Source organism: Myotis davidii, unplaced genomic scaffold (assembly GCF_000327345.1).
Source record: "Myotis davidii unplaced genomic scaffold, ASM32734v1 scaffold595, whole genome shotgun sequence".
Taxonomy (NCBI): domain Eukaryota; kingdom Metazoa; phylum Chordata; class Mammalia; order Chiroptera; family Vespertilionidae; genus Myotis; species Myotis davidii.
Window position 1 is genome coordinate 690,478 of NW_006286790.1, and position 11,838 is coordinate 702,315.

The following is an 11,838-nucleotide window of genomic DNA, read 5'->3' on the forward strand; positions in this document are numbered from 1 at the left end:
GAGTGGGGGAGGGAAGCAGCCACCTTCATTCAGTTTACTTGCGAGTGTGAAGGCTTTTAGATCCTCACTATTAAATGCCACTTACATTTTTGAGAGGTACGCGTTTAAAAAGGGAGAGGGCAGAGAGAGCAACTCAAAAGTCTGTTTGGGAAGGAAGGTACCAGAGAACCTTGTTAGGCTGAAACGTGTGCGTGCACATGGGGCAGCTTGCTCTGAGAATTCAGGAAAGATTGGTACATCCTGTGCCACAAGTCCAGGGCTCTGCGTTCACATAAATCAGGGAAAATGGCACCTTACCAATTCACAGAAGTCTGTTCGAGTGAGGTGAGCTTGGCTAGTGTAGGACTCTAGGAACTGAGGGCTAAGGAAGTGAGGGACTTTATTTGACGGGCAGGAAGTGGGGCTTCAGTCACCAGGAGCTCCCTGTGAGGTGCCTTCAGTGAAACCAGCTAAGCTCTCACATCACCTTTGGGTGGTATGGGCTGCTTATTCCAGGGGCTCTTGGCTCATTGTTTGGTGGAGAAGCTCATATGTAACCACCATCCCCTGGTGGCAAGGGAAAAATAAACCATTTCACCCCCTCTTGGACCTCTTACCTCTTATCTCAAGTGCCCGGAGCACTTCAATTCCACTCCAAGGCAGTTTCTGTCCCTAGAGGCAGTTGTGGAGAGGAGGGCTTTGCCTGAAAGAATAGTGGCCACTGGCTTCTGGTTCCTCAGCAGAGGGAAGGTCTCTCAGCTCTAGTCCAGCATGTGAATGGTGGGCACTGGGCACCCAGATAGGACCTCGTCAGGCATCTGTGGGTTGGGCAACATGCCACTAGGGTAGCGGTATTAAATGCTTTCTAGGAGTCCCTCCTGGCACAACAACAGGGGTGTCTGGCTTGGAAATGGTATAGAAAGTTTCCTAAGCTGTAATTAGCAGAGTAGCTACAGCTGCCTGTTTGCAGGGGGGCTGTAGATGGTAGGTCTGGGGCTTTAGAGCCTCAGTCTCTGGGAACAAGCTGGGCAGGGAGAATTAGGTGGGTGAGTGGTAGCGGTGCCTCTGTGAGCTACAGAGCAGCAGGCAGGAAGTATGTATAGTGGCCCCAGGCCGCTGGTTCTGTGTTGAGCGTGAACTAGGACTGGGAGCAGAACATGTGAAGTTGGGGGAAGTCAGTGACATGGCAGGCCAGGGTCTGGGACAGCCGTGGGCAAGCTACGGCCCACGGGCTGGATCCAGCCCATTTGAAATGAATAAAACTAAAAAAAAAAAAGACCATACCCTTTTATGTAATGATGTTTACTTTGAATTTATATTAGTTCACACAAACACTCGATCCATGCTTTTGTTCCGGCCCTCCGGTCCAGTTTAAGAACCCATTGTGGCCCTCGAGTCAAAAAGTTTGCCCACCTCTGGTCTGGGATGTGGTATGGATCTCCTGGGATTCAGGACCAAAGCCAGGCTGTAATGTATGTATGCCTTACAGCCAGTTTCTTCAATCTCCAGTGGTGGGGTGGGATCAACTGCTGGACCCCTTGGTTCAACTTTTAGTTCCAATATGTGTGTGTGTGTGGGGGGGGGTATCCCAGTGTTTTGAGCGGCAGTTTATGTCTTGTATAACAACTACCCCCCTTACACACACCACACCCCAATTTGAGTTTATGGCCTTGGGCCCTTCCTGTGTAAAATGGGAGACTGCCACCTATGGGTTGGTAGGAAGAAAAAGAATCCTATGTCTTGTCTCCCCCTTTCCATTTAATCTTTTTCTTGAGATCAGAGAATTGCTAGAATACTATGGGACTCATAACTATACACCCTGTTGAAATAGGATTGTCTAGTTAATAAGGAATCAGATATTTAAATTTACTGACAAGAAGAAAACCTGAGTTCAGACCCCAGCCCCACTTCCTGTTGCATGTGACCTGTTGGGTGGGACTTAATTTCCTGACAACAGGCTATGTCTCCTGTATACTATTTTTTTCCTGAGAACACTCTTCCCGAATAGCCTCTTTTCCTTCTCAAATGTTATTTATTTTTATATGAACAATGTTGGGCACAAAGCAAATATCCCATAATCTAACACTTTTCTGGGTGTGTGCAAGTTGTTACAAAACAGTTATTTTCCAACTTGACTGCACCTCAGTTAACAAAGTTGGTGCCTGCATCTTTCCCTCAGAGATTCTGATTTAATTGATTTGGGTGCCATCTTGGGATTTTAAAAGCATCCCAAGTGGTGCTAATGGGCAGCCAAATTGGAGAACCTCTAAGAAAGAAATTATGAAAAAACTCTCTTCCCAAAAAGAAGGAAGACTGCCCTGACCGGTTTGGCTCAGTGGATGGAGCGTCAGCCTACGGACTCAGGGGTCCCAGGTTCGATTCCAGTTAGGGGCATGTGCCTTGGTTGCGGGCACATCCCCAGTGGGGAGTGTGCAGGAGGTAGCTGATCGATGTTTCTAACTCTCTATCCCTCTCCCTTCCTCTCTGTAAAAAAATCAATAAAATATATTTTTTTAAAAAAAGAAGGAAGACTATCCATTTTCAATAGGATCCCAGTTTTTTTCATGGGATGATTATATGGACACAGACCTCATGTGCACATGGTGGTCTACAGCTTTTATTTTTGGGATCACAGCAGTTTTTCCAAGTCAGTACATAAAGTCAGCTTCCTTCTCTAGCAATGATTTGTCCCTAGATTCTACAATATATTTAGCAGTTATTTCTATGAGTTTTGTTTCAAATGATACTTCGGTGAATATTCTTATATATAGATTTCTGCCTATGCAGAGTTATTTTTAATTTTTTTTTTTAAAGAAAAGATTCCAGGTGTGGGAATTTGGGGGTCATAGTGTATGGTCATAAAATTTTAAGAGCAGTACAAACTTCCCCTTTTCTTGGCCCATAAAATGTCTTATCCCCACAGATCCATTAATTAGTGGATCCTGGATTTAATGTGGAGTAGAACCTGAGTTCCAGTCCCTTAACTGTATAACCTTGAGTTCTTTAAATCTTTAAGATGGTAATATATTCCAAACCAAGCGGTTGAAGATTAGGTGATGCAAGAGAAGTATCTAGTGAGGTTTCTCATTTGAATCTTAAGCTGTTAGACAGCATTATTGAAGCTTTCCACCTGGAGGGTATAATGCAGAGCCTTCTGAGCCTGGGCTGCTGCTTAGGTTTGCTTTGTATTTTCCAGTCTCATTGCTTCATCTTCAAATATTAGCAGGAAGGTTTATCATTAAAGATGAGGGACTTTCTGGAGGTGACCTGCCCACCCCTATCATTTAGAGAAGCACTTTTCCTAGCATCTTCACAAACGTGCTTGTAAATCTTCTTGGAGGCTTGTTATGCAGCTTGCAGTACAGCAGGTCTGGAGAAGGACTGAGATACTATATTTCCAGCAGGTTCCCTGGTTATGCTCGAAGCTTCTGGTCCACAGACTGTACTCTGAGACGCCAAGTCCTGGAGCAGTGTTTCCCACCTCTGCTGATCATCAGGCTCACTTGGGGAGCTGTATGTTCTGCTTTTGCCAGAAAACATTTAGATAAGTAGATACAACAAGTAAGAGTTGGTAAAGCATTTACAATTAAGCACAAATCCAAATTAAGGTGTAATTCACCATATGAATGAAGGATTGGAGGTTTTAAGAAGACTTACAATTTTTCCATACAGAATAACATTTGTTGGCATGGTAGGCACTGAATACAAGCGTTCTCAATAAGTCTGTTACATACCTCTAATGAGAGCTCACCCTGCTCTGCAAAGCACTTACTATACCTCTAAACTAATCCTCATACCTGCCATCTTCTGCTGCTTTCTTCTAGGCCATGATCATTTCTCCTTTCCTGGCTCTAACTGACCTAGGTCTCCATGTTCCTTTTGTTCCATATACTGTTTCTCCTGCTCCCCAGATCACCTGCAAACACAGTTTGGTATGTCTGCCTTTTACACCTTTGCTAGTTCTACAGGATAAAGCCAAGACCCTGCAGTAAAGTCCCAGGACTTGATTCTCCAAGCATGACCTGTGTCTCTATGCCACTGTGTGTATTTGCTGGTCCCTTTCCCTGGAGCATCTCCCTATCCTTTTTGAGCTCTTATTCATTCTTTGTTCTGGCTGTCTCTGCTATATAACTAATGTTTCATTGACTCATGGTTATGTGAGGGAGATATATACATGTGGATTCCATGGCTGTTGGGAAATGCTCCTATGCCATCTAAATAGATAAGATATCTGGAAGTTTAGTGAACTAAAACACTAAACATAACTAGCTCTTTGGGGAAACATAGGGAGAATTTGGCATTTAGAAGTGATGAAGGAAGGGACTTATTCAGGAGAAGGCTTAGCTTGTTTCAGGGGAGTGTGTGTGAATGAGGGAGCAGAAGGGGGTGTCTCTTCTTGCTCACCCACCTCCAATGGCTCACCCAGAGTCATGGTGTGAAGGGATGGTGATCCCTTCAGGGGCAGGGAAAGGGAGAGCCAACAGCTCTGCTGTCCCCTGTCTATTGTCTTTCCTGTGCAGTCACATCAGGAACCTCTTACCAGGCTCTCATGGCATCTCTTTCTCATTCTGTTCCCAGGTGTAACTACTACAAGCCTCCAGGATGGCCATTCAATTCCGTTCGCTTTTCCCATTGGCATTGCCTGGAATGCTAGCACTCCTTGGCTGGTGGTGGTTTTTCTCTCGTAAAAAAGAGCACGTCAGCAGCCATGATAAACAGCTGGAGGCTAGTGCTGTGGAGCTGAGGGCCGGCCCTGCCATCGAGGAACTGGCCCCTGTGGAAAATGCCTGTCGTGCAGTAGTGTCCACACCCCCCAGTGTCACACAACCAGCAGAAGAGGAGCTGGCCACTGTGTACAAACCTCCCACGGAACCCCCAGCCTTGCTGCGGTCACATCCAGCCTGTCGTAGATCAGAGTCCTCGGGCAGCCTGTCTAACCCCACAGACACGAGAGTTCGACCAGGAACATGCAGAGATGATAGTGCAAGGGTGGAACCAGCCCAGATGGGTGATGAAGCCAAGCCTGTTCCTCTAGAGTGTGCCCTTCCGTCCCCAAAGGCTGTTCGGTTCCCCCACGAAGCCACTGAGGTGTGCAGGCGCGAGGCAGGGTGGGGCCAGCAAGGCCAGCCTGCAGCTCCCACAGAGAAGCATGGCCCTGGGGAGAAGGCGAGAGAGACGGGGGCTGAAGGCACTGGCGACGCAGCGTTGGGAGAAGGTGGGCTAGAAGAAGGTGTGTTGTCCCTGGAGCGTGGCTCTGCATTACAGAGCATCAAGGCGCCCAGCATGACTCCCCTGGGAGGAGGGGGAGAGGAAAGGAAGAGCAGCCCACCTAAGGTGGAGGGGGACACGGCAGGGAAGTTGATGACTAGCTTTAATGAATTGGCTCATGTGGAGCAGGCCAAGGATGATGAAACAGTGGCACCCTGTGTCCAAGGTGGCCGAGCCTGGGATGGAAAATTGAGCAAAGAGGAGTCCTTGGATAAAAATGAGGAGATTGAGCAGGCTGCCTACCAGATCATCTCCAAAGTGATATTGGATGCCACTGAAGAAGTGCTGGCCACCACTGTGGGCAAGATGGCAGGTTGCATGTATCAGGCCTCAGCCGGTCAGCTCCAAGGGCAGAAGGAGGAGAGATGTGCCCAAATCTGCCAGAAAACTGCCCTCAGGCAAGATGCCTTGGAGCCCACTCAGGCCACAGTGGAGGCGGGCACAGCAAAGGCAGTCTTGGACCCATTGGAGTCAGCTTTGGACCCGTCGAAGTCAGCCTTGGGCCCGTCGGATGCGCTCCCCTTGCCAGGCCTGCCAGCAGAGGACCTGCTACCACCACCAAAGACCTATGTGAGCTGCCTGACCAGCCCTCTGTCCAGCCCCACCAAGGACACGAAGCCAAAGAACTCTGTGCACCACATCTCTCTGGCCCCCTGCCCACCACCAGCCGCCCCCCTCGGAGAGTCGCTGGACAACACAAGCGTCCTAGTGGAAGATGCTGGCTGTGTCACCTGCATGTCTGACAATAGCCAGGGTGTCCCTTCAGAATCCTCCTCTGGGCAGTGCTCAGATTCCGTCAGCACTTCAGGGCTCGAAGACTCTTGTACAGAGACCAACTCAAGCCCTAGGGACAATGCTACCACCTCACCACTGCCACAAAGTACTGTGCCCTTCAGCAATGGGGTGCTGAAGGAGGAGTTGTCAGACTTGGGGACTGAGGATGGATGGACCATGGATGCAGAAGCAGATCATTCGGGAGGTAGGAGGGTCTTGGGCGTTCCTCACTCAGAGAACAGGGGTCTCCCTTTATATAGTAGGAAAGGCTGCCTCTCTCTCTCTGCTACTTCTGTGTCCCAATCGGCGTGCAGAAAGTCAGGGCACAGTGGAGCGCTGGTGGGTAACTGAAAATTTAGGTCGCCTTAAACCCAAAGCCATGGGAGTGGTAACTTGTTTTGGCAGCCAGTGGCCCTCCCTAGCCCATCTGACAAAATCAGATCGAAGTTGGGTTGGGTTCACTGATTAACCTCATTATGCCTCTTTTTCTCTTTTAAACCCCAACCTGTTAATTTTTTTTGTAAATGGAGAGAGGCCTCCTTAGCTTTAATTCTCTTGAGTACCGAGAGTAGGTGTGAGGTTTTTTTTAATGGTTTATTTCCTTTTAACCATGTGCTTGTTCCCATGTCTTCACCTGCTTTCCTTCTCCAGAAGCTCTTTCCTGGTAAGTGCCCAGAGACTGGCCCCAGCTTTGCATACTTGTGGGAGGCAGAGCGCCTCAGCCATTTTCTTTCTGTGCAGCTGCAGGTCCACCCCCAGGAAAGAAGGGCACTTGGGTAACAAAGTGCCCACTGGGTTTTTCAAGTGTTGACCCCAGCGTAGACAGTTCAGATCGCTAACTTCCAGGTCAGCAGCTCCTGACCCTGTTTTTGCAGCTACCCTTGGGGCATTTTCATTGATCTCTTGGGAAGAGGCATTCCCATCCGGGTCTCTGACTGGCTTGCCCCAGAACCTTTTCCTATCGTTTCACCTTGAGGCAGGTTGGGACTCTTTCTTGGGAATTCAGTACTTTGAGCAGCTGCTGGTGTGTACCACACATTACGTTTTACCACCTCTAAGGTGCTATTGATTATGACACTACTGTTTTTTGTGTACCTTGGGAAGAAAAAAAAATGCTGCCTATCATGAATATAGTAGGCCAGAGACTGTAAGATGCACTCTAACTTTAAGGATGTTAAAATTTTTTTTAAGGCATTTTAAAATGGGTGAAAAATCTTAAGAATAAAGGGGTTTCCCTTTGCCTCTTGCCCCTCAGGTTAATTAACAAGCCCTCTGACCTTGTCATTGCCAATTCTAGATTGATAGTAGCTATGCAGAAGGCTTCCAAGTTTAGGCCTCGCGGAAGAGGAGGCTGTGACTGAGCATGGTGATGTGGGGGACGTTGGGGACGGTAGATAGAAGCCTGGTAGTGCCAATCACTGAGCACTCAGTTGTGCCAAGTACCAGGCTGTGTCTTACTGACCCACCTCCATTCTCATGGTAGCTCTGCCTTGTGCATGAGAAAGCTGGAAGATGGCCTTTGAGTGAAGCCTGTTAGAATCTTGGCGTGGTCCGAGCCACCTCTGAGTGTCATCGGGGTGGAAGGTACCATCCAGTCCTGCTCTGTCGGATGGAGGCTGGGGGCTGGCATTATTAGAAAGGTATGGACTGACTGTGACCAGTTCTTGGGGGATGCCTGCATCTAATATCTGGCTCCAGGGACCATGTGGACCTGTTGGCTCATCACCTTCCCCAACAGGTGATGTTAAGGGATGAGGTCACTTTGATGGTGATTTAGCTGGGAGTGAATCTCCTAAGCTTTACTCCTTTGCATCCAGATAGTACATGGGATTATGCCCAGGGTCTGGAGAAACCAGTGCAAGATAACCTAATTAGTAGAATCTCAGGAGTCCTCTATTTCTGGCAATCGAGTTATCCATATTTAAATGAGAGCCACTTAAGTGGGTTTGGCCCTCCGTTTTTCTTTGATGGCCCCCTTGGCACACTCTTGGTCAGGAGTGGAGCAGCCCAAGTCAATGCTAGGCTCCTGCTGCCCACCCTGTCCTCTTGGGAGTGAGCTTTAGCTCAGTATTTGGACCAGGGCATTAGAGACCCACCATGAGCTCAGAAGAGCATTCAGAGTTGCACAAGTCGGGCCTAAGCAGGGGAAAGGAGGGCCTCATTCCTGTGTCCACCTTTGGCAGGGCCCTGATCGAGAATAAGAATGGGATCCTCGGACGTACCAGCGACAGGGGACTTTTTCTAGCTCTACTTGGCTGAAGGCCACTGACTGTGAGCCTAGGCCAGGGGCCTTGGGACCTAGGGGACTCTTGGTCTGAGGGGCTGGCATTGGCAGAGGGTGTGGACTGGCTGTGACCAGTTGGTCTCAGGGGAGACCTGCATCTAATATCTGGCTCCTGGGAGCATGTGAACCTGTTGGCCCCTCCCCTCCCCCACACTCAGAACTCCCCTTTCCTGGGCCAGTTCTTTCTTCCCAGTTCACCACTTGTCTGCTCCAGCAGCTGTGGCTGGGTGTGGCTGCCAATTAAGCAAGTTGGACTGTAAATGACAAGCTAAAATTAGGTGTATCTACACCCCCAGCCCTCCTTTCATTGGGGTTGTTCTGAGCCTTCTAGGCTTCCAGTTGACAGTCACCTGCCAAGCTAGAGGAGGGGGCGGGGGGTGGGGGCCTCGGGCCTCCCAGGAATGTGAGTTTGGGAGTTGTGCGTTATTAATTGCTCTGAGCTGGTGTCTGGGTGTCTGTGCATGCTGCTTCCTCCCCTGCAGGCTCGGACGGGAACAGCATGGATTCAGTGGACGGCTGCTGTGGGCTCAGGAAAACTGACGGTTTCCAGAATGCCCAGGGAGGCTCCAATCCTAAGAAGGTTGACCTCATCATCTGGGAGATTGAGGTGCCAAAGGTAAGGGCTGCAAGCTAAAAGTTCCCCTGGGCCCAGGTTCATTGGGCTTGGGGGTGGGGTTTAGGGGAGGGACAGTCAACCTGGAGTGGCTGCTCCCTCGTGAGCCCAAGGCTGTGGGGAAAGGGAATGCTCTACTTTGCCAAGGTTCAAAGAACTTCCTGCAAAATGGAATTTCTCCAGCTGCCTTGGAAGTGTCCTATTCTTGTCCTCTTCTAACTCCAGGCCTCTGGGTTTTTTTGTGTGTCCCGGGCCTCTGATCTGCTTGGAGATGCTAGCAAAACCAGATAGAGGACATGGGCCAGCAAGGAGTCCCTCACTGTGCCCTGCCCAAGCTCTCCAATGCAAAATATTTTATAATTGAGCACAGCATAAATCCATATTTTAGAAAACTTGAGGAGTATAGAAATGTATAAAGAAAATAAAAATCAGCTCTAATCCTACCCCCGAGAGTGACTGGGAAGGCTTATTTCCTTCTCGTCTGTGGTTTTTAAACACAACTGAGATTATGTTGCTTTAATTAATGCTTTTAAATATTTAACAATTTAATTTTCCTGTGCTTCTCTTTGAAAATGTAATTTTAACTGCATTATTCATTGTGTGAATGTCAATTTACTTCACTATTCCCCAATTCCGGGGTGCTTAAGTAGTTTCTAGCTTCTTGCTATTCTGACTTATAACTTATTAGCTTGGTCTTGATGTTTATCTCTGGGGCTCAGAAATAATTGGCCCACTTCATTCTCCGGGGGCATTTAGCTTCCTGCCGTGTGAAGACTTCTCTGGCTTTGAACTCAGGGTCAGGCAGGCAGCTCGGGCTCACGGTACTGGCTCTCTCAGTTGTTTGCTTCCCCAGTGATCCAGATAACCAACATGCCCTTCTCCTTTATTGGCTGCGAAGGGCATACCCGAGCAGCTCTGGGCGCTGAGGGACCAGGCCCCTAGGAGCTCCATGGGGGTGGGGTCGTTTGGGAGTGATTCAGAGCTTCTTATGTCATGGCTAAGTTTGGCTGCTTCTTTCTGCCTTGAAGTCTGGTGTGCTGGGCATTCTGTGAGCTATGGGCTCTGAAGGCGCCAGCCTGCTGTTAATTGGCAGCAGGAGGCCAAAGTTTCTTTCTTAGACCTTTATTTTCAAATCGAGACTCTATCTTTGGTCCTGAGTAGACTTGAGGAGGTAGAAGAGTTGTAAATCCACCCTTGTGCTGAAACATCTCCTAATCTGGATCTGGGAGAAGAAAATGCTGCCTTTGCAGCTTTCTGGATTCAGACCACATTGTCGGGGATGAAATGGGAACTTCTGAGTCCTGGAGCCAGACTTGCAGTGCAGCTGCTTTAGTAGCTGTGTGACATTGGGTGAGTTACTTAGCCTCTCTGGGCTTGTTTTCCTCATCTGTAAAATGGAGATTAAAAAGGTATCCATTTCATAGGTATTGTGAGTAAATGCAAGTGCTTAGAATAGTGCCAAGGAAAGGAGTGCTGACATGTTAACAGATGATAATATCTTTGAGTTTGACCTTGTGAAAAAGGTAGGTCTTTGAGAGTGGTTTTGGAAGAATTGGTTTCCCATTAACTAACTCTTTTTCTCAGCACTTAGTCGGACGGCTAATTGGCAAGCAGGGGCGGTATGTGAGTTTTCTGAAGCAAACATCTGGTGCCAAGATCTACATCTCCGCCCTGCCTTACACCCAGAATGTCCAGATCTGCCATATAGAAGGTCAGTGGGTTTCAAATCCCTTTAGATGCCTTTCTTTCTAAGGCAAAATTTAACATCTTAAAGGCGCACTTGAACTCTAGAAGTCCTGTGGAATGGGGTGTGGTTTTGTTCTGTTTGTCTTACCTGCTGTGACTCCTCCTCCCTCCTTCTCTTAGGTTCTCAGCATCATGTAGACAAGGCGCTGAACTTGATTGGGAAGAAGTTCAAAGAACTGAACCTCACCAATATCTACGCTCCCCCACTGCCTTCACTGGCACTGCCTTCTCTTCCAATGACTTCCTGGGTGAGCATGCTCCTGGGGGACCAGGACTTCTTGCATCTCTTTCCCCCAACAAGAAACTCCCAAGACCATGGCCAAGAGCTCATTGATGCCTCTGCCCTCTCACTTCTAGCCTTCATTGGTCAGTTCAGCTTCTAGCCTGTGTCCTCTGGGGAAGGCTCAGGAGCTGGAGTGCCTCTTAGTCCCTGATTGGAAGGACCACTCTCCCCTGGCTCTGCCACCTGGGCACCCTATATGTTCAAGGCATTTGCCTAGAAAGGACTGTAGTCCACCTAGGAGATTAGGCGGGTCCAGGCTGGTGTGGAACTCCTTGAAGCTGGAGCAGTGTCTGGATGAGGCCCCTGCTGTGGGCTCAAATGGGCTTTCCCTTAGTTAATGCAAATCTAGTGGTGGCCCTGAGGAAGGATTCCCTTCCCCATCCCGCTTCCCAGGAAGTACCTAGAGTATAAAGGAGAAGCAGTAACCCCCGCCAGGCCCAGGAAGCCATGTGGCTCTTCGGAGGTTGCCCTGAGAGTTGGGCAAGAGAAGGAGCTGACATCTCAGGGGTACCTGTGTCCTGGGCAATTGCAGAGTCTCTGGAGCTTGTCACTCATGTCCTACAGTGTACCTCCCCCCTATTTGGGCCTCATCTTACTGAGGCCACAGTCATGCGCCACCTAGTGACAGGGATTCATCCTAGAAAGGTGTGTTAGACAATTTTGTTGTTGGAGTGAACACAAGAGTTATAACCACACAAACCTAGATGGTACAGCCTACTACACCTGGGCTGTGCGAGACACCACATTGTATATAGTGTCTCACTGACCAGCACGTCGTTATGATGCATGCGGCTGGACTGCATTTCACACATGGGCTGAACATGCTGCCTCAAGAAAATTGCCTGCCTGGCTTTTGTTCAGGACAATGGGCTTTTTGGTTCTGTATCTGCC

At 48.8% G+C, this 11,838-nt stretch overlaps 1 protein-coding gene across 1 annotated transcript in view; it reads left to right on the forward strand.

Annotated features, from left to right (window-relative positions):
• The window catches only part of AKAP1 (A-kinase anchoring protein 1), a 30,590-nt gene that overhangs the window by 12,383 nt on the left and 6,369 nt on the right, over positions 1-11,838 (forward strand). The window contains exons 2-5 of the mRNA XM_006758678.2: positions 4,558-6,226; positions 8,788-8,921; positions 10,503-10,629; positions 10,785-10,912. Of these exons, the coding sequence (XP_006758741.1) occupies positions 4,582-6,226; positions 8,788-8,921; positions 10,503-10,629; positions 10,785-10,912 (2,034 nt within the window). The 5' untranslated portion in view covers positions 4,558-4,581. The remainder of the gene's footprint in view (positions 1-4,557; positions 6,227-8,787; positions 8,922-10,502; positions 10,630-10,784; positions 10,913-11,838) is intronic.